General features: G+C 43.4%; 1 protein-coding gene across 1 annotated transcript in view; it reads left to right on the top strand.

Annotated features, from left to right (window-relative positions):
* The window catches only part of LOC132076575 (cytosolic carboxypeptidase 6-like), a 205,766-nt gene that overhangs the window by 6,703 nt on the left and 175,737 nt on the right, over nt 1-23,326 (top strand). The window contains exon 3 of the mRNA XM_059477703.1: nt 18,759-18,873. Within this exon, the coding sequence (XP_059333686.1) occupies nt 18,759-18,873 (115 nt within the window). The remainder of the gene's footprint in view (nt 1-18,758; nt 18,874-23,326) is intronic.

Genomic DNA, 23,326 nt, shown 5'->3' with positions numbered 1-23,326 from the left:
TTAAATTGCATTCATCCTTCCCACCAAGATTTTTTTCTTCAAGTGCATAGCTCCTAAGCTTTAATACAAAGGGAAACACACTCTCCCTGGCTTCTAAAGCAACATGAAAATCACTATTGTCTGTCCCTTGTAAATCTCCTGGATGAGATTTTAGTGTGAAGTATCCCAGGAGAGAGAGGTTGTTCTGAGAATACTAAAGCATCCATATTGGAGTAAGGGAAATAAAAGCTCCTTTTCAAGTTGTGTTGCTGCAAATAGACTGTTAGAGGGATTCCTAACACCCAGTGTGACATTGGCTGTTACAAGGTACCACAGGCTTTGAATCAAATCACTGTGGTGTCAGGCAGGTCTGAGAGGTTATACACCCAGGTTCCTGAGCTGGAGGAAGTTTATGATGATTTAAATTCCTCAGGCTGTGGAGTCATGTGATTTACACCTTTACAAGGTGTTTTCTGGAACTCCTGCACAGAGAGAAGGTGAGATGGTGGCAGGGTGTGGAGGTGGACAATGCATGAGCTGGATGTTCATGTTTGCAACTGCAGAGGAACCCCAGAATTGTGGAAACCTGAGCTGTCCCTGAGGAAGAAGCTGTGTCATCTGTGGCTGAGACATCTCTCCCCACCAGCAGCAGAGGCTGCTGTCCCAGCTCTTCTGTTCAATCTGCAGCAGCAGGAACAGAGAGCTGGGCTGCTCAGGCAGGCTCACCCCTGTGTGCTCATCCCTCTGCTCCCAGTAACTCCTCAGCCCTGGGACAGCAAGGTCAGCTGTGCCTCTGCAGCTCAGAAATGTCAAAAGTGGCTTTGTTTGATTTGGTTTGCCCTTTGCCCAGAGCTTTGACTAGCTCTGCTTAACTAATCCTCTTTGGGATAATCACAGAGCTAAAGGAGCCCTTGGTCTTCAAGGGGGAGCATTGAGAAAGGCTTTTGCTGTAGAACAACAGGCAAATTTATTTTGTCTCCATGTGAGATTGCCCAATTAATCTCCTGAACATCCTGGTTTTGCAATGTTTCTTGACTGCTCATACTTTTGGATAACATAGGTTAAAGATAATTTCCTCCCAGCCCTACCAACCTCCCTCTAGGGCAAAGCACATCACATTTGTACACACTGGGGCACATTGCTGATGTCTGAGGACAGGAAAAAGAGAAAATACTGATTACCTGGACTTCATGATGATTTGGCTTTCCTTAATATCACCTGGTTTTCCCACTAAAAATCAGTCTGAGTGGATTCTGAAGGTGCTTAAATATGTCTGCCCAGTTATCAGGGTCCTTTTCTGTGCTTATTGCTCTGTATGGCCATGGGCAGCCAGTCCTACACTTTTAGGGAGCAGTATTGCTCCAGAAACCAGATCTTCTCTGGGCCAAGGCAGGAAATAAATATGCAAAACTCAGGACAAAGATGTAAAATCCACAGGAGGTTCAGGGTTGTCTTTAGACCTCAATTTCATGACTCTGTTAATGGCAAAGCAAGGGCTCTGATAAGTGACCATCACTGCCATCAAGGAACCAAGACTGAGATGAGCCCTTTCAGTCAGTGCAGTAGTGTGTGAGAGCTGTGCTGATCAAATTGCAGGTCAGCATTCACAATTAGGAATCTCTTCTGGTTTTTATAATTTAAGCCCTTTCCATTCTCCTCCAGCAGTGCCCTGGCTCTTCCTCACAACTGACACTCATCTTGCTGGTCTATTGTTTCCAGCTTTGTCTTCTGACCCTTTGTTCTTTGCCTGCCCTGGCTGGGTTCAGCTGAATTGATTTTTTTTGGGGTTGTTTTCATTTTGTTTTCAGTCCTTTTCTCTCGAGGTGCCCTGCACTTACCTTTCTGCTCCTCCTGCTTTGCTCTCAGGAGCCAGCACTGATGAGTGACTGAGACTTGGCTGCTGCAAACTTTCCTTTGACACCAGGGCACTGGGATTAAACTTTCCCTCTGCCCCTGGACAGGTTGCTCACAAGCTCGTCAGTGCCTAAACATTGTGCAGATGTTTATGAGAGCCATGGCTTCTCCAGCTTACAGAGAAAAGGGTGCAAAGCCTGTCTGGAGGGCAAGGAGAAGGCACTTGGGATAAAAGCAGACAACAGCCCTGTAGAGATTGGCTTTGGCTTTGCTCTTTCAGTGCAGGCTGAGGCTTCTCTGCACTCTGGGCGTGGAAGGAAAGGGTAATGGGGCACATTCATTGCCAGCTCTGCTTAATTTCACCTAAGAATAAATGTAGGCACAAATTGCTGTGCTGGGACCCTAATGCAGGGACAAACTTCTGTTAAACACTTTGTAGGCAGGAAGGGTAAATTTAGGGGAGTTTTGAACAATGGAAAAGGGTTCTGTAAAATGTCACTCTGGCCAGGAAGGTTGGTTCCCTAGTGACTGGTGTTGCCCCTAAGTGGCAATTTCCAGATGTGCCCCATAGTGTTAGTTCAAGGGTCAAATTACTTATTACAAGTTCCACAAATGGTAACACACTCCTGGTGTCTGTGTTATGATTTGGAAGTTATGGCATTAGTCTTTGCTACTGCTAAATTTACAAGATAATTGGACATGGATGAAAAATAATTAATTTGTATTTTTTTTTCTAATGCCACAGGTTTTCAAAGAGTGCTTTGTTATAAATTTCATACAAGCTCACTAATTTTTGTCCTATTTTCCCTTTCTCTTTTTTTTTTTGTTCCTCTATTTTTTTGTTACTTTATCACTGATGGGAAAAAAAATGTGGTGGGGAAGGGAAAGAACAAAGAAAGCCAAAGATCTGTGGTCAGTTAAAAGAAGAGGAAAGGAGAAGTCTGCAGGTCTCCTTATGTGATATTTTGTTCAAAATTATAAAAGTTTACTCCAAAATTTTCAGCCAGTGGAACAGTGTGTAGGCAAAATGTTATAAAGATGGATGTGGTCTATATTATTGGCAAGCAGAAGCCAAATCTTTGGGTGACTACAGAAAAAGTGTGACACAGACAATGACAACAGGGCAAGTTCTGGTTCAGCATGGCCTCCACCTACACAAAAGGAGCATCATTGAGCATTTTCAATTTTTGTAGTGATTAAAGTTTGACTGCTGCGGTGACTTTAGTACAACACTGATCAGCTTCATGTCCTGTTCCCTTAGAAGCACTTGTGCTTGGTGTCACAGCAGCAAAGGGAGACCAGGAGGGTGCCTAATTCCAGGTACAGGAGAAGCCATTCAGCCTCAGTGAGCTTCCCCTGCCCTCCATCAAATGGGACATGATCTGTCAGAGAGTCAAGAGTAGAACTGGAAAATGCTGTGGTCCAGCCTTGGTCCAGGTGCCATCTTTCAAAGCCTGGGTGTGTCGCTCATTCCTGGGGAGAAGCAGGGAACAGAGCTGGAAACCTGTTGGAACAGCACCCCTTATTCCCTGCAGTAATTCCCTGCCCTGGGGACAGCAGATCCCTGGGATCTCAGTTTGCCCAGTGTGTTCTGTGGCTCCTCTCCCTTCTGAAATCTGGCTCCTTCATGCAGCAAAAGTGGCTGTTTATTAAACTTAAGTTTACCTTTAAGACCTTAAAATTCTGTTCAAGGTAGAAAGTTAGAAAGTCCTCGCCCCTGGTCACATGTGAACTCTGATTTTTCTTCCTGGCACTGCTCCCAGTGGCCAAGGATATGAGGGAAAGAGCGCCTTGACATCAGCTGCTGTGGTCACGGTGCTGCCAGATTTCAAACCCATCCTTACAAAGTGCCTGGGGAGAGCTTCTGTCTGGAGCTTGCTGGCACTTGAGATTTCATTTGCATCTGAGGCAGACTGTGAATGTAGAGTGCATTAGAACATTTCCACAGCAATTCTTAGTCTGGAATGAGAGCATCTTATGCCTTCTCAGTTTAATATGCTTCAAAGTTGATTTTGCATTAAGACTGTCTCCAAACAGAATTCTTTAGGAAATAGTGGGGTTTTTTTAGCTGCTTCTTCCTAATACAACAACAACAACAAACCCCCTCAATCCTTGGAGGCCTCCTGAAAGTTATATCCCTCTGACTTTTCTCCCTCATACTTCTCAGATGGAAACATGTACTTTTATACCCTCCTGGAGAATTTCACTTCTTTACAAGGAGAGATGCTTGTGGTGGTCCTACTCATGTGAGGAAATGTTGCTGATTATTCCCTTTCCAGTGCTAATTACCATCACCTTTAGGATCTGCAATGCATCTTCATTTTCACAGCAACATTTGCTCTGGAGTGGAGGAAGGGGCTTATGCCACGTTCTGTTGCTTAACAGCCAGGAGCACACCTGCACTGACAGAGAGTGACCCTAATTTATTTCTGTGGAGCTTTTCCTTGCCTGGATGTCATGCAGTGTAAATAAAAGAACAGATCCATCTCCAGCAATGAGGGGCAGAGCAGAGGTTTTGCAATTTCTTTCTTCATGTAGAGACATGGTCATTACTTTTTTTTATTCTTCTATAAGACAAAAAAATAAACCACAGGGAAAAAGGCTTTTGCCTGCTGGAACCCAATGCAAGCAGCTATCCAACAAGTCCCCTCCAGTACCACTGAAAGCAACTTGCAGATCCACAACTTTCACCTCTGAGTCAATGGGGGGAAGTTCAGATGCAGCCAGCATTTTCTTGGCCATCAGATCTTCCCTGAGGATTAGGTTTTTCTTTAATAAATCACTCCTTTTTTTCTTTTCCCCAGAAATAGTTCAGGTGTTACATACAAAATACATACAAATACAGTCCCTGCTTTATTTGCCTGTCAAAACTGAAGCTCCAGACTTTGCTGTGCAAATGGACTTCCATGTTTCATTTCAGTTTTAACTGTCCTTTGGCACTGCTTAGAACAACTCAGCCTCTACTACCTTGATGCCATCTGTCAGGGAGGAGATATACAGATATCTGCTTTATTCTGGTTTTGCTAGTGTGTTACTTTTGGATGTCTTTGAGGGGGAGACCCAGAGCAGGCAGGAAGCTCCCTCTGGCTCCAGGGGACAGGCAGCCTCCTCTGAAGGAAGCTGATGCCACTCTTGCCTTTCTCATGCCCATAAATAACCACAGGAGAGTGTAAAACAGCTCTCCATTAACAGGATTCTCTCTCTCTCTTATTCTGGTTGTCCATTTTAGAGCTGCTGCCTTGCAGTGCCAGCAGACTTTGTGCCCTGCTCTGCCACTGGAGCCTTGCAGGTGCCTCTGCCTCCCGTGGAAAAGGGGAGAAACTGCCTTGTGCCTTCTCAGTCCATCTGAAGGGAAGGACAGGCAAATCCTGTAACAGTGAAGCAGTGTAACCTGCAAACCCAGTAAAGTGGAAATCAATGAAGCAGCCAAAAGGTGCCATTACAGCTAGCTTAGTGCAAGTTCTGTGTATCAGGAGTCACAAAGCGATCTAGTTGTTCGTGCCCACGGGGGAAATGAGGGGAATGGCTGTGCAGGTTCCTGCGCGGCCAAGCTGCCAGTGTTTGCATGTGGGGAGTGTGTGGATGTGCCACATATGAATGGAAAAGCCACATCTGCAGCAGAAGGGAGCAGCTGGGGCTCAGCCCTAAGGAAGGGACACCTCAGCTCTTCATAGGTGAGTGGATTAAAGTTCTGGGCTGAAGTACAAGAAAGAGTTCCTTTCCCACATCCCAATTTTCTCCTGAGTCCTGTCCTTGTGTCCTCTGGAGATCCAGAGTGTGACGGTGTTCACAGGGGTCTTATGTTGAAGGAAGAGACGGAGGTCTGGCTCCATGTTTCAGAAGGCTGATTTATTATTTTATGATATATATATTACATTAAAACTGCACTAAAAGAATAGAAGAAAAGGTTCTCCTCAGAAGGCTAGCTAAGCTAAGAATAGAAAGGAATGAATAACAAAGGTTTGTGGCTCAGACAGAGAGTCCAAGCCAGCTCACTGTGATTGGCCATTAATTCCAAACATCCACATGAGACCAACCACAGATGCACCTGTTGCATTCCACAGCAGCAGATAATCAATGTTTACATTTTGTTCCTGAGGCCTCTCAGCTTCCCAGGAGGAAAAAATCCTAAGGAAAGGATTTTCATGAAAAGATGTCTGTGACACCAGAGCTTTAGGGCACCACATCGCCCATGGGGGCATCAATGTGCTTTTGCTCCTTCCCAGCAATTTGTGTTCCACTTTCATCCCAGCAGTGGTGCCACCAGGAGTCTGTCTGGCTGAGGAGCCCTCTTGTGATGTGGCCAGCAGCAAATGTCTGCAGGTTGTTGTAGATAAAGGCAAATTAAAAGTGGAGATACCCCAAATACTCTCCCAACACCCTAGAGCTGAAGGGACCTTGGTGTGAATGAGTGATGTTCTGCAAGGCCCCTCTGGTCTGTGTGTGCCTGCCTGACTCAAACCTGCTGCCTCTGGGTCTTTGCTTGGCTGAGCAACGTGTTTGCAGATGCTGGAAACCGTTTTTAGAATGTGTTTAAAAATACACATTTTTCATTCCTTGCCTCGCATTATTTATGTAATGCCCTTTCCCTTTTTCACTGTGTATTAGATTTTTGCATGTAAATGTATTCGCTGTCTGCCTCCAGAGAAATCCACCTTTTGCCTTCTCAGCTTACAGCGCATTCTTTGCTTGGGCTGCTCTATCCATCTTCAGGTTTCTTCAGTTCTTGTTGTGACCACAGATAATTCTGTAAGAGCTCAGTGTGGCTGCTGCTTTGTTCATTGGGTCTGCAGAACAGCACGGTGTGACAGATCCAGGGGTAAAACTGGGTAAAGTTGGATAAAACTGGGTAAAATTGGGTAAAACTAGTCCAGCCTCTGCTCCCAGTGCCCAGCTTTGTTTAACCAAGCACACTGAAATCCCAAAGGTTCCTAATTCCCAAAGAAAGGCACCTCTGCCAGGTTATGAAAGGTATCTCTGGCCATATAGGAAGTGCTCTGAGTCTGGGGAGACAATTCAACAAAAGGCTTGAAAGGAGAGGGTTCATCCTCTTTTGCTATTCCCTGCAACTTTTAGTGGTTTCCCAAGTAGAACTAGGTCTGCTTAGTCCTCCTTGTGTCCATCAGAGTTTATTTTTATCACTTTTATAGCTCTGCTGGGAATCTTTTCCCCAGTGCAGGCAACTTTGGAGAATTTACACTTGTGGTGCAGTCTTGTTGCCAGCCCTGGGAAGGTTTCTGACCTCCACATCTGCAGTTGTCATGATGGGCAGGAAAGCAGTCATCTGCCAGGCTCTGGGGAGCTCAGCCAGCTCCTGGGTAAAGCAGCAACACTCCAACAATGATGCAGTTTCTCTGTTTGCCCTGCCAGACCCTTACAGCTCTAAGTAGCAAACTGGAGAATGAAGTGATTTTCTGTTTCTGGTTTTTTCACCTCCTTGCTGGTGCTGTTGGTGGACAGCTGAAACTCCCCTTCAGGGCAATGGTGAAAAGTCTGGTGTTTTGTGAGTTGATAGGGATAGCAGGAAACAGTGCCTGAGTTAATTCTGCCAGGGTACATCCCTGCTTGACTCTGGCTCATACATTCTGGATTTTACTCCCCTTATGTTTATTTTTCCCCTCTTTGCAACCAAGGTTTGCCTCTTGTCTCACTCATCAGGATAGAAGGAATCTTCTGCATATTTCTGTTCAACTCTAGCTGGATTTACCATTAGTTAATTCTGTAAAAATTGAGGGCCATAATGCAGTGAATATTTTTTGAGCTGACGGGAGGACTCACACTCATGGGAGGGACATACTTTGAATAATAATGACCAAGCGCATCATATTCTTGAGGTAACATCTTGAGAATGATTCTGATAAATCCCAAATAATTCATTAATGAAACAAGATCATCTGATCCTTGCAGTGCTTCTCCAGGAACCCTTTTGTTTTTCCCCAGGAGGAAAAGAGGCATTATCCAGGGGGTATTGGTAGGCTCATTTTGATGCAAAGAGAACTCCAAGCTCCTTACAGCATATTAAGAAAATTAAAGAAAGGAAAGCCAGCCAAGGAAGCCACCCACTCAGTCTGTGCTGTGCACTGAATTTAGGAACCCTTCAGGCAATCCTGAAGCAGGAGCTGTGTGCTCCTGCCAATACCTCCTCTCTTTGTCAGCCTGACAGGTTCTTTCAAGTCACAGCTCTTTGCTGTTGCATCAGTTCTGCTGGAGAGCTGCACAACTGCCCCTGGGCCAGGGGAGATTAGTTTGAGGTTAAGCAAGCGCCATCAGGGTAATTAAGGGGCTGAGATATGAGTTCATCTCTGTGCAGGGCAGACAGTCTGCTTCCCTCCGTGCAGGTTTGCACTTTTCACCAGACAAATCCAGCCCTGCTCTCCTAAATTAGTCTGCTGCTTTGAAACTTGTGGGCATCCCATTGCTGCAAGGAAGAGGAAAGGCAGAGACCATGAAATGGTGGGAGGGATTAACCTGGTGCTCCACCTGGGCTGGTGGTGCTGCTGGGGAGAGCACGAGTGCCCTGCACCCAGAGCTGCAGGAAATTGTGCCACCAACACCCCACCGCTGCTCTGATCAAGTATCCAAGCACCCAAGCTTCAATCTAGGGCTTTTTTCCTCATTCTATTCTTATTCTAAAGTCTGAAAATATGCACAATCCAATTCAATGGCATCCAAATGAGTCCTGAGGCCATAAATTGCTGCATCCAACAAGTAGGAAAGGGTCAGACTGTTTGGTTCCTTGGGGTTTCCAGCTGTTAAAGTGCCAAAGCATCAGAGGAACTCTTAAGGCATGTTAGAAGACAGTTTTATCAGAACAAGATTACATGAATGTATGTCCTAATAATTACATGAATTATATGACCTACGGCATCTTTTGTAACAAGATAGTTTGTGCGGTCTCATCATCTACTCAAGTCTGTTTAGTAATGTTATTTTTTCTTTTGGATTTTCAGACAGGATCAGGCTTTGGGTAGTATAAAATATCTAGAGAATTTTAAAGTAGGAACTAGACTTGTCCTCGCAAAATGCTTAATTGTCTTTTATTTGTTGGCTGACAATTTTAACAGGCAAAATTAGATGCCACATTTTACCCAAAGCTATAGTTTGTGGAACACTTTGTGTGCTCCTTTCTGTGAGGAAAGGAAAGGAAAGGAAAGGAAAGGAAAGGAAAGGAAAGGAAAGGAAAGGAAAGGAAAGGAAAGGAAAGGAAAGGAAAGGAAAGGAAAGGAAAGGAAAGGAAAGGAAAGGAAAGGAAAGGAAAGGAAAGGAAAGGAAAGGAAAGGAAAGGAAAGGAAAGGAAAGGAAAGGAAAGGAAAGGAAAGGAAAGGAAAGGAAAGGAAAGGAAAGGAAAGGAAAGGAAAGGAAAGGAAAGGGTGAGAGTATTCAGGGCTGCAATTTTGAACTGACCAGCAACACTTGTTGTCTCTGTCACCAAAAGTCTTTCCACCTTGACCCCTACAGGGCTGATTTTCAGAAAATGCTTACCTTTAGGGAAGAGTGGGTTGGGGATGGACTGTGAGTAGCTCAGATGTCACTAGTGACAGCTGAGTAAGAGCAGAAAAGTTTCAGAATTTTACTCAACACCTAGCATTTTGTGGCCACTTGCCATGTTTCCAGCTACAGTCGGCTCCAATGAGCTTTCATGAGTTTGTTTGGAAAATCCATCTGCTGGTTTTGGCCCCAGAGATGCCAGTTTTGCTGCCCTGCAAATCTGGCCATTGCTATCTCAAGTTGAATACACTAAGATAGCAGACTCTGGTAGCAACTTGCCAAAAATCAGCAGTGCTAGAGACTGAGATCTGGCATTCTGGCTCCTGGTCCCACATCCCAGTCACTGGGAATGCCAACTTTAATTATGTTTTGCTGGCAATGCATATCTATATCTTTTCAGCACTGAATTGGGATGTTGTGCTCCAGCCAAGCACCAGCAGCCGCATATCCTTCAAAGCAGATGTGAATCTTTTTCTGAGGAAAGAGCAACAGCTCATAAAAATACATAGGAAATCCCAAACACTCATCACTTAGCAACTTTCTACACTGAACTGATTGTACTTGTAGACTGCTGATTTGTGACTGGCTATTCCAGTCACATCCATTTCTCTGTGTATTCTCCCTGTTTGAAATGCATCTGGAGTATCAGGGTCTGGAACTCTTTGGTGTTCTGAGGCCTTGTTTGCACAGTCTAAATGTAGGACTCTCTCAAAAATACTAGGATAGTGCACATGAAAGGCAGTGGTGTAAATTTGCCTCCTTTATGTGGAATATCCATGATAAATTTAAAGGGTTCCATCCCAGTCAGTCCTGTCCAGTCAGCAGACACATAAAAATGGGAAACAAGGTCCATTTCTTTACCCAGGAGTCCCAGAATGTTTTACTATGGCACAATTTTTCCAAATCTTCATTGAAGTTGCAATGTGAATAGATGCCAAATGCCAATTGAGGCTGTGATGGCAGAAGTGTCTCCTGTATCCTTACAGTGGTGTGAGAAGGATTTTTATGCTTATGAGATTCTGGAAAACACTTGAAATTATTTTCTCTCTCATTCTGACAGAATACAGCTAGGGGTTCCAGACTGCTGTTCCCATTGCTACCCATGGATTTCTGTTCCATCAACACCAAATTCCAGATTAATTATTTGCGCAACCCTGGGCTAACTGTAGTAGGGCGGGAGGGAGGGAATGGTCAGGAATGATGGGTTTTTAAAATCTTCTTTAAATCAATTACTGTCTGTGCTTACCACACACATTAAAATTGGAGGAAATCCACAGTGCCTTGCTCTGCCATTTGAAGTATTTGTTGCCAGTCATTCTCAATTCCTTTGCAGCAGCCCCTCCAGCAGAATTGTGGTTTTCTCTGGAGCTGACATTAGCAGTGTTCCACTAGCTTGGCAAAATGCAGTGAGGACTGTGTTCCCTGGGAGACTGGCTGTTTTCCATTTATTTCACTGCTCTGGAAACAGGCCTAGCTGTAATGGCCTAACATATCTTAGAACAGGAAAATTACTAATTCAAGTCAGTGAGCATATTTTCATTTTAAAAGAGTAACAAATTAAATAAACTCTCTGCATTTTGCATTTGAGACCTCAGTGTTTCATCTGCTGTAATCTAATTCACCCATTCATTTCCTGCACATTCATTTTATCCCATTATTTGAGATTTCCTTTGCTTTTAATCCTGTGTTTTGAAGAGACCAAGAGTTACAGCAGAGAATAGATGAGAGACTAAACGGTAAATAAAAGAACAAACATGCCATAATATAGCTTGATGTGTTTCTAATCAATCTGCTTATTGCAGCTGGATCCTTAGTTAGGTGGGCAACTTTTCTGTCTCAGGTTGATTAAAACTTCTTTAAAAATAGGTGAAGTGGGGCTCTGTGCACAGTGCACAAGTGGTAACTGTTGGTTTGGTTTTTTTGGATTTTTTTTACAATAGCTATTATGGTTGCAGGTTTAAAAAAAAACTTGAAATAGCCATGGGAACCTACAGACTTTTTCTGGGGTGCTTTTAACCAACAAACAAATGCAACAAAATCTTCTTACTTAACCCTGAAATATTTACCTGTCTAGCTGGGGACAAATTGCTGTGTGATCAAAAGGTTTGATGCTCCAAGAGAATCAATAAGGCTTTTTCTTTCTGTACCCTTCAGAAATAATGTAACCAGGGATGTCCTTCCTGGAGCTGTCTCACCTGCCTTGGGTGGCTCTGATGTGTTTTGCCATGGGCAATTGTTGCTTGGTTGTCTCCCTTGAGACTTTCCTGTCCACAGGAGCCACTGGGGAAAATTGTTCACTTCTCTGCATTTTCAAACACCTAGATTGCTTTTCATCATGTGCCACCCTCAGGCCTGTGCAGGTCCCCTCTGAGCCTTTCCTGGGGGAAGTCTAAATGAAGTCTGAACATCAGCAGAGAAGGCAGGAGAAGAGTCTGACCTGGAAAGTGGGGTCTGAGGGATGCTCACTCGGGTTTGGTGCAAGGTGCAAGGTGCTGCATCCCTCTGAGAGCATCCTGCCCTCCCTTGCCCTGCTCCTGGGTGTGCTGAGGGTGGCCAGGGAGGGCTCAGGGAAAACAGACACTGCTCTGGATCTTCCCAGTCTCAGTTCCAGAAACTACGGAGAGAGAGGCACGTGCATGCAGATGTGCACCAGGAAACTGGTGACATAATTCAGACATCAAATTTCCCTTCCTCTAACACCATAACCAGGTGCCTGTTTTGGTTTTGCAGTGCTTCTTCACCAGCCTATTAGCTTTTGTAATTTTGATGAGATAAACCTTTGTTTTGCCATGGATTCCAAAGGAACCTTTGGAAAGATAAAGCAACTGTTGCAGACATCTTTTTATGAAAATCCTTTCCTTGGGATTTTTTTCCTCCTGAGAAGCTGAGAGGCCTCAGGGACAAAATATAAACAATGATTATCTGTGGCTGTGGAATGCAACAGGTGGATCTGTGATTGGTCTCATGCAGATGTTTGGAATTAATGGCCAATCACAGTCAGCTGGCTCAGACTCTCTGTCCAAGACACAAACCTTTGTTATTCATTCCTTTCTATTCTATTCTTAGCCAGCCTTCTGAGATGAAACCTTTTCTACTATTCTTTTAGTATAGTTTTAATGTAATATATATCATAAAATAATAAATCAGCTTTCTGAAATGCGTAGTCAGATCCTCATCTTTTCCCTCATCCAAAGGCCCCTGTGAACACTGTCACAAGCAACCTATTAATAAAGTATTCAAAATCTATAGATTCTCTTTGGATTGATGTCAGCATCACCCTTCTTCACCCCTTCCCCTGCCCAAGAACCGTGTTTCTAAAAAAGTGTGTAATACTACAAACAAAACACACTGGAGTTTTCCAATCTGTTTTTCCACATTAGGAGGAGGAGCAGAACTGGAAGAAGGGGCAGAGTCAGCATCTGTGGTGATCTTGTGCATGTGGATCCCTCTGTGATGATCTTGGTGACAGCATGATGTGAGATCATGTCAATAGCCTCACTATGAGTCAGCTCTGCTCGTTTATCACCCTTCACATGCTTTTATTTTTGTTCTTGTGTTGTGCTGAACATTGAAGCACCTCAGAATAAGGCATTTTTGGGCCATTTCTGCCTGTTGGGCCTTGCTGGGGCTGCACTGAAGGAGCAGCTGAGTGTTCTCTGGAGCCCACCCTGGCACAGCATTGCTGTGACCTGAGCTGGGCAGGGTTCAGTGGGAGTGTGGCACCTTCCCCACCATGCTGGGGTGGAGAAGAGGGTCCATCTGTCTTCGTCATGTTTTGTATTTTTTTGTTTTGGTTTATGGTTTTTTTCCTGCAGTTCCATGAGACAAAGCAAAGGCTCAACAGATGAGGGCCCTGTTGCTGAAGGAGAAACACTTCTCAGGCAAATGGTGGCACGGTGGTGGCTTGCTGTCGTTTATTCTGTGTATTGCACTTGCTTTTTGGAGGCAAGATATTGTAACTGCTTGGACATTAGCGTCTGGATTGGTTTGGGTTTTTTTCACTGTCACACTAAAAACCCTCTCCAAAAAGCCCAACCCCGTATTTTTGCTTTCTTACTCTCCACTGAAACATAACTATAGTGTCATTCACATTGGATTCAGTCTCCTTTAACAGTGTATTTCAACAGTTTCATGTAAGCATAAGTATTTGGGACTCCCTTACATTTATTTTCCAGTGAATAGATCCTATGGCTGTTAGAGCCCAATTGTCACATTCTCTTTAACCTGCAGGCTGTGGTGAGCTGACTGAAGGGTACCAGCAGCTACCCAGCATTAGGAAATGGGTCTGAAAACATAAATCACTCCTTCCTTGGCATATACTAGATACAGTGCAGTGTATGTTTGCATTAGCAGTTGCCATATTGCATTAGGGTCTGTGCTGATTAGATTTTCACTAATAGGAGCAGGGCAAATGTATTATATAGCTGCACAATTAAATATATTGTCAGACTGAGGGTGAAAGGATGGAGTAATGGAAAAAGCAGGGGATAAGACTGGCTTTTCTTTGGAAGGAGCAAATGTGGAGAGGTCATGTTAGAGCCAGCAGGAAGTTTAAACAGAGTTTAGGGATGTTGGTTGAGGAAATGTCTTGACAGAACAGTGGAAATGACATGTTATGGAGGGGTGAATGATTAATTTGCTTGAGAAGAATCAGCAGATAATTTGGGCTGGGCAGAAAGATGCCACAGGACCTAAAACTGGAGCAGATGAGAGGTGCTGAGCTGCAGAAGGCAGGAGAAATTTGAAAAAGTGCATTCAGCCTTGAGAAAGAATAATGATGAGGAAGTGACTCAGAGTAGAAGGGGCTTGGTCCAGATTTAGTGCCATCTCAGTTAAACTGAGTTTACCAAGAAATAAATTTTTTAAGAGTCTGACATTTTTAAGTCAATGTGGTATGTCTCTAATGCTAGCAGTTGTGAGTATTGTTTTCCCCTTTCTTTGTTTTCAATTCTTTATTCCCTTTTGCTTGCAACTATGAAAATCTCCTTGAAGTTGATGTAATGACTTTGGTGGATTTTTAGTGGACTATGAATAAGCCTCTTCCTGTGTCATGGCTGAATGCTGATTTCTGAGCTGTTCTGGTTCCAGGCAGCATCTATAATTGCACATAATTATTTGAAATATAAAGATTTTAATTGCTTTCCAGAAAGCTTGGGAGGAAAATAATCCATATTGTTTCGCTTCTTCTAATTGGAGAACTTTTCCACACTGTAATGTGCCTTGGTAGGCCCATTCCATCACATCCTCTATTTCATTTTGAAGTCTCTTGAAGAGTTAATACTTCATGATTTGGCTATTTTCCTTGATCTCCAGCCACAGAGGTTTGTGTCTTTAAATGATGCTTGTCTTATTTTCCATAGCTGATGTGGCTGGTTCAGATTGGATTATTTCCTTTGACCCAAACTGGGGCTACAGTTCGAAGATCCAACCAATCTGTGGGCAGCCCTTTTTTTTTCTTTAATAGCAGACTAATTGGCAGACCAATTAATCTGCTCATCTGTGAAAGGAAAATTTATGGCAATAAGTAGTTCTATTTCCAGAAGTCATTCTCCAAAGCAACATTACAGTGGCCTTGTTTACTTCATGCCCTGCAACACCATCCAGTGCTTCAACAGTACCACAGGTCAATTAGTGGACAATTTAAGCAATTATTAGCCACTAACAAGGGTGACTGGCATCATTACCCTTCCTGTTTACCAGCAAACTGTTATTTTAATACAAAGATCAACAAATAAATTAGACATCTGTTGTATTGCCATGTCTGCCTTGGAGTAAATGATATTAAATGGGCTTTGGTTGCTGCCAAATTCTTAACCCTGGCCTAATGAGATACACTGATATGTCTCTTGCTGATTACAGGAGCTGTAAAATTTAGTTTGTATTGATTTATTAACAGGAGGACCAAGTTCTCGGCAATGGTATTTTTTGTTTAATACTCTGATATCTGTCTTTTTATTTTAAAAATTATTGATCTGGACTATTTCAGGCAGCCCAGAACTATTGGGTTCCTCTGAAGGACAAAGCTATTTCCTAGTTGTATTGATTATTTGGATACTTACAATAATTTTAGGGTGAGGTTTGTATATGTAAATGTATGCTTTTGTCTCATGCCTTTCTCATGCTCCTTAGAACTGCCTCTACTTCCAGGTTAGAATTCTGAGAGATATTTTTAACTCTTCCTTGGTATTTTTACCAATGGGGTAAGGCTTCTTCAGGTTTAACTGTTTTCTAAGTAAGAAAATCAAGTAAATCTCTTTTTGATGGGTAGCTTGGCTGCAGCAGCCCAGGCAGATTGGGGTGCCTGGGGAGATGCTGGGTCATGTTTGACACCAAGCTCTGGGCGCCCAGCATCCTTTAGTTGGGTGCAGCAGTGAATCAGGCACAGCAGACCCTCACCCTCTGCATGTTTATGTGCAGCCTTCCACACCACTGCATGCTTTTTCTTGGGGAACAGGATTTGCTTGCTGAAGCTGAGAACTGCAGCTCTCATTTGCCAAGATGCTCCTGCCAAACTCTGAGTGAGGCTGCATCAATAACAGGAGGGAAACTCTCGGAACCAGGACATTCCTCTGACTGCCCCTGGAGGGCTTGAGACCCTGGCAGGGGGCTCAGGGACCCTGGCATGGAGTCAAAACTACCTGTGCCTTTGATTTTTACCCATGGAAACAAATTACCAACTTTGTGCGAAGAGTTACAAGACACAGGGGTTTGAATGGAATGATAGTGAATTTGTCACAGGGTGAAAAAGTAGAATTTTGGGGTTTTAGAATAGGGGTTTGAGAGGCAAGATGGAGGAACCTGGGGGTGTCTTGTCTTTCTCCTTCTTGGCCTCCATCTTCTGCTGGGATGGTGGCACTTCTGGATTGGTTTAGAGTAGAGACAAGTTGTCTAACATAGGTGATAGGTATTGGAAAATTATTGTAAATAAAGCACATGTGTTTTTTACTATAAAAACATAACACCCTCCTGAGGGCAGCCAGAGTGCCTCAACCCAACCTGCTGGACAGACCTTTAGCAGGCTGGAGAAAGAATGTTATAGATAAGAAACAACAAACAACCTTGGAAAGCAGAACTGACACATCTCTGCTTCTTCTTCGGTCCTGGGGCTGGGAAAAAGAGACTTTCTAACACCTTGGAGTCATCTCAACACCAGAGACCTCACCAGGAAACGAGCAGAACCTGGACAAGCCTCTCCACGACACCATGACAGCCACAGCAAAAGAGAGTTTGGGCTCTTGTGTCACCTCGTGAAAGAAAGGCAATGATCTACAATGCACATGATGCGATATTTGTTGTAGGTTTTATTTGTTGTAGGTTTTATTTCCACTTGAAGGGTCTTATCTAACCTAGGATAAACCTTGTTCTGGACACCCTGATTTCTGAATAGTTAACTCCTCCAAGTGTTTTAGAAAACACAAACTGATGAGTTTGAGTCTAGTTGAGTCAAGTTGCAAGCTCTTTAAAACCAGCACAGGGTCTTGGGAAACCAAGGACTAAGTAAGGGGTTGTTTCCCTTTAAGTGATTTTGAGCCCTCCAGGTGTGAGTACTGTGGTGTGTGTTTCAGACACTGCCAGGAAACAGTCAGAGCAGCAGTTTAACGTAGCTAAGCTTTTTGTGTTTGCATACAGTTAGGAAATCTGGTTATTCAGGATCCAACTGTGTCCCCGTCGCTCCTCCGTGTTCTTGCTGTTGGATAATGAACGAAAGTCACAACAGCAGCCAAAAAGCAGATCGATGTTCAGTTTCCTTAATCGAGAGGAGGCAATTGCAGGAACATTTCCTGAGAAATATAATTATGGATATGCTAATTTGCCTCAGAAATTCAGGTTTAGTTTCTTCTCGAGTGGAAGACCTGGAGAAAGTTCCTCTCTCCTCTTCAGGATTAGTCACTGAGACATGAAAAAGTTGCTGATGTTTAGAGTCAACTATGCCTTGATCAGCTCAGACATTTCAGAAGCCTCATTTTTCTCCATATCCCTCAGATAATTCGAATTCATTCCAACAGCAGCCTAGGTTCAGACTTTCTGGTATTTGAAATACAAAGTGGGCCTTAGGAAATTAGCAAAATGAAGGAGTCATGCAGAATGTGAGATTTTGGTCTCATCTTTAATGCATGTTCCAGCCAAGCTGTAAACAAGTGCATTTAACCTGGCATGAACATGGGGTTTAGGGGCTTTTTTTAACACTTTGATTGAATCACAAAACATCAGGTCTGAAGTCAGCTAGTTAGCCCAGGCCATCCCTTCTATGCTGAATTATTGCTTGTTATAGCTATTCCCTGAGGCTTTACCCTGCCCAGTGTTAAATGTTTCTGATGATGGGATTCCACTCTTACCCTGGAGAGACAATTCCACACTCTAATAGAGCTCACCATTACTGAAATTTTACTGATGAGCAGCCTTAATTTTTCTCTGCTTAATTTTATCCTGTTACTAGACCGTAGTGATTGATTTATTCTGGGGAAATTCAGTAAATGGTTCCTGCTTCACAGGATGGACCTTACAATAAATAGCGAATTGTCATGACCTATCTGTGGGTGTCCTGAGATTACACAGGAACTCAATTTATCTCCACACTAATTCCCTGGAAGCTATTTCTGTCAGTAGCAACTCAGTGGAGGGGTGAGCAGTGAATTTAGCTGCAAGGTTCCTTCTCCTGCCCCAGCACCAGCCCTGGGCTGAGGAATATTCAGTGGCTCCCCAAGCATGAGGCCAAGAGGAATCATAAGGATTCCTCCTGCAGGCTCTGGTGCTGTGATGTGCCCAAAGGAAGGGCATTTAGGATCTGCTTCCCCATCACTTGCCTGGGCTCCACACTAAAGGAGTTGCTGAGGTGGAGCTACTTCTGGTTTTTATGAGTGCAAAAGAAGTGAAGCCTCATAAATTCCAGTCCACCAGTTGCACAATATCCCTGTGCCCAGTGCACATATTGTGCAACTCTCCCAATTTTTGTGAGGCATTTTACACCCCTTCATACATGCAGGAGATCTGAAATCTGTGTTCATACATCATGGCTAGGTCTGGATGTATGCTGAAATGAATTTGAGATGGCTCATCTCCACAAATTTCCACTCACAAGGTGAGCTCTGTGCAGGCTGGGTGTGAGGGGTAACTCCATTTCTCCTTTTTGTTATTGTGGCTTAGCTGATGAGCAGTAACTTCTCTCTCTGTGGAAACTTAACAGTGTCTGGTAATGCAACCATGGCGTACTTGCATTATGAGGACAGATTCAGGTATTTCTCTTTAAAGTTCTTGGAGTTTTAAGCAGGTGCTGCATGACTGCAAGTGGTTTGTTCTGTTGGAAGCAGGAACAGTGCCATGAACCAGGAGGAGTAATCATTCTAATCCTTTATATGTGAAATTTCAAGTAGATACCTGGAAATCATTGATGTCACAGACCCCCCTCTTCAAGCTCCTTTTTAATTTTTTTTTCTCAGGTATAATTGATTTCCTCGTGAGCCACCATCCAATTGCAAAAGTACTGAGAGACCACCTGGTGTTCAAGATTGCTCCCATGCTCAATCCTGATGGAGTTTACCTAGGAAATTACAGGTATGGTGTGGGGAATGAACCCATGTATTGTTGTATTTGCCTTATACACCCTGCACTGTTTTGTCATTGAATCTTACATGGCTTGTTTCAATTAATTCCCCTTAAACTGGAGATTCTCACATGGCCATGTGCTTCCTGAAATTCCCACCTAGGAGAGGGGCAAATAGGGAATTTGTTTGCTTCAGGAGGTAGAGAGCAACTCTTCAAGACAGCAGAGTATCTGCTCTACAGGCTTCCTCTAAGTGTGGGAGTTAATGTCAGCTTAGAGTTAGACCTTAGCTGTGTTTTATGAATGCACTCATTATGCTACTCATCAGCCTCTATGTAAATGTGTCAGTCAATCACAGCTCCCTTAAACTACCCAGATCATCCATTAAAGTCACAGATTTCACTCTGTTATTGTACTGTAATAGATAGGGATACATGGAATGGAATAATCATTCCACCCTATGCTAATTTTGCTCCATTTTAGTGTTTGAATTACTACTTTACCACCTCCTCTGCTGAGATCGTATTCAGATAATCTTTTGTTTTCCCTAAAATTGTTTGCTCTTAATGCATTTATTTACAAAATAAATGTGCTGCTGGAGGTGATAATGAAAAGCAGTTGATTAGTTGATGATTTGTTTGTGGGGGCAATTACACGTACCACACAGTTCTCTGGAGAAGCCCCTGAGAAATGAAATATACTGCATGTGGTTTTGCTTACTGTGCAAGACTAAATAACACAATTCACTTTGTAGCCAGGCTACCTTTGATCTAATTAGGTGTTGCATTGCTAAGCAGAACAAGGCTGGGTTATTGTGCGGGTGAGGAGACCACTGAGGAGGAGGAAGATAGAAGGTGCAGAACATGGGGCTGCTGGCAGCTCTTTGTTGAGGAAACAGCCTCAAGTTGTGCCAGGGGAGTTTTGGATTAAGAATTAGGAAAAAAAAAAAAATCTTTACTGAAAAGGTGATCAGGCATTGGAACCAAGGCAGTGGTGGAATCACTGTCCCTGGAAATATTAAAAAAATGTGCAGGTGTGGTGCTTAGGGACATGCATTAGCAGTGCTGGGTTAATGGCTGGGCTCAGTGGTTTTAGAGGTCTTTTCCAGCATTTATGATCCTGTGATCTGTGCTCCTTATCCCTCCCTTTCTTTGCTCATTGTTAAGCTGAAGCAGCAGGGAGTTGTGGGGGTGATTTCCACAGTGGTTCTGTGTGTTCTGAGTGAAGCTTCGCAGAACAGGTGGCTCCTTCCAGCTGCGGTGATGCTTGGCAAATCCCAAACCAGTCAGTGACACTGCAGGGGTGGCATCAGACAGCACCAGGAATTTATCAGAATGTGTCACTATACTGGAATAAAGCCCCAAAATGGCTCTAGAATCTGATGCTACATCACTTTCCTTTCTTCCAGGTGCCTTGCACATAAGCAAACTCCAATTGCAATTAAGCAGCTTTTGTTTTTCCCCTAAGTTCACTTGCCCTGTAGGGTTTTTCCCCTGCTCTGTTATTTATAGTTTTTGAGAGACATGCAGCTTTTTATAGGCATTCATATGGCTCGAAACTTGAAAAGCCTTTTGGGAACCCAGGTAGTGGGAAAGGGCATGTGAATTAATTTGGAATTGCTGAGCTTGATGGTGTATTCTTGGTTTAACTTTCCATGATATGCAGGATTTTCAGCCCTCCTGAACTAAAGAGAATTTTAATGAGCTAGTGAAAAAATGAAAAAAAAACATTTTATTTTCTTGCAATTCTTCACTGTATTTACAAATAGCCTAATGTAAATAATAACTTTAAAATGAGGGTAATAAGCAAAATGCTACCTGTTGTCTCGAGAAGAATATTAAAAAGCCTAGTAATATGCCAGCATTGCAGTTAACTAGTGCTGAGTGAATAATTTGCAGCAAACACTTTATTTCATGCTCATACAAAATCCACAAGCACATCACAATTTATTTACTTGAATTTACTGGATGAATGTCTAAAAAAATCTCCAAGGATCACTTGCTTGTGTTTGAAAATTTAACTCTGAGGTTTCTCAGTGATTGGCTAGATAACTCTGCTTCATCTCTTTTGGTCTTTGTTCAGATTAGCACATAAATAGGACTTTCAGAAGTTTTCCACATAGTGGGGTCTAACACAGATCTGTTGGCTGGGGATAACCTCCAAGGGGTGCCACATGCAGCAAGAGCAGTTTTAGGCATTTGAACTTCCTGTTATCTCCCTCCTTCTCAAAGCAGCAGCTGGTGACTATTTCTTTGGTTCATTGGAGGTTCACATTCAGACTATGCAAGCTAAGATAATGAAATGGGTAATTAAACCTCATGCTTGAGTTTGTAAATTGATCTCCTGCCAGTGTGAGAGGGGATTTTCTTTTACCCCACCAGTGCGCAGCCTTGCACACTGGCAAAGAGCACTGTTGGATGCACTTGGCTGTGCTCTGGAATCCCAGGCACCATGAGGAGCCTGAGAGTGTCAGCAACTCTGGGAGGAGGGATGGGGTGGGATGGGATAATGGGATGGGATGGGATAATGGGATGGGATAATAGGATGGGATAATGGGATGGGATGGGATGGGATGGGATGGGATGGGATGGGATGGGATGGGATGGGATGGGATGAGATGCGATGCAATGCAATGCAATGCGATGCAGTGGATGCGATGCGATGCCATGGGATGCCATGGGATGGGATGGACTTGTTCTCCTGGCACCAGGACAGGAACCAACCACTCACCAAGCCAGAGTGATAAAATAACAGCTAATCTGGTGAGATTTTCTTCCTTGCCATTTTTGGGGATGCAGGACTGACTGAGGATGTGAGTCCTGTGCTCTCATCCAAAATCCTCCTTCCTTTGTTGTTGTGAACTGAGGTTTAGGAGTTTAGGCCACATCTGCAACAATGCCACCATGAATTGCCTGTTTTCCACAAACTGTTGCTTATTCTCAAGAGAACAAACAAAATGGGTTGTGACTCTGACTTGGATGTGGTGAAATTTTCATCACCAGCAACAACTGAGTTTGGGACTGCAACCATAAAGTACAGACTCACCTGTGAGGAAAATTGTTTATATGTTGCAGGTATATTCAGGTGGCTCTAAAAGAAATGGTCATGGAAATGAATGTCAGAGCTCATTGTATCAGGATACATGGAAATGGGATGCTAAAATTTACTGATTTATTCAAGTTTATGCAAGAGTTTAAGAATTTTTATTCCTTTACAATTAGGAATGAAAAGATAAGGTGCCTTGTGGGATGTACAGGGGCGATTAAGCAGCTCCTTTAATTCAGAATGTTTAGGAAGTCTATACACAATTTGAATGAAATTTTTTGTGGTTTTCTGTTTGGTTGGGTTGGTTTTTTTTGGGGTGGGGGGGTTGGTTTGTTGGGTTTTTTTTAACTCTTTTCAGTGGGAAAAAAACCACCCTCCAAGTCCTTTTCTTGCTGCATGATTACAGCTGCTCCTGAAATACAGAATCATGACAGGTACCTGCTGTTCACTGTGGCCAAGGATGTAGAGTCTTTCCCAAACCAGGAAAATGGGTTTCTCCCTTTTCTTGAAGTTTTAAAGCCTGGTATCATTACATTTCTAAGTGCAACTGCCTTTGCAGTTACAGTGCATGGATGATGTTATGCTGCATGGGTTTGTTAATTAAATTGCCCAGGAAGATGCCGTTGTTTCACCCAGCTAAAACAGAGAGTCTTCAGCATAATTTCCCCTCATTTCTAGCTGACAACTTGTCCTCAGCTCTCACCTGAATAGAAGGACTACTTTTGCTGGGGGTAGTGCACAACTTGATCTTTAGCTTTAGTTTAAAAAAAAATGTGGCACAAAAATAAAAATGTTCGTGAGTTTCTCCATAACACTAATCTCACCCTCTCTGATGGATTAAACTGTGAAACAGCTTTAGGAAATAAAGGGAAACTAGTGCAGTGAAGAGAGATTTCTCAACTTTTCTCTCTCTATTTGCAGTACAGCATTATCATATTGCCATCCCCAGGGAGGAAGGGGTAGAGTAAGGGGAGAAAAAAAAATGTTCTTGATTTAAAAGTCGTGCATCCCCAGGCTTGGCCTGAACTTTCCTTTATCAAGAGCTTGTTCTTAAGCTGGCATTCTGCAGCTGAATGCTGAAATGTGTCCCTGCAGGCGAGATGACTGTACCACACTGCCTTAGATTAGTTCCAATTTGTCAGCCTCACCTTTCAGAGGCAAAATCCTACACGGGCACCAGAAGGGATGCGTAGCTTAGTCTGGGAAGCTCTTCACTGAGGCACCCCAGAAATGCCATGGCAAGGCAGATGAAATATCCTGACCATTCCCTGTAGGGTCTGTTGCATGTCCCAGTGAGTGCTCCCATTCCTCTTCTCTGCTCCTTTTTCTCTGGGGGAGCTGTGGCAGCATCAGCCCTCTGTAAATTACAGCCATGAATTAGCTGAAATTGTCTGAAACCCCACCACTGCTATATCCTTC

The sequence above is a fragment of the Ammospiza nelsoni genome, chromosome 9 (genome assembly GCF_027579445.1).
Source record: "Ammospiza nelsoni isolate bAmmNel1 chromosome 9, bAmmNel1.pri, whole genome shotgun sequence".
NCBI classification, from domain to species: Eukaryota; Metazoa; Chordata; class Aves; order Passeriformes; family Passerellidae; genus Ammospiza; species Ammospiza nelsoni.
The sequence above is the reverse complement of the archived record's forward strand: the minus strand, read 5'-3'. Positions and strand labels throughout refer to the sequence as shown.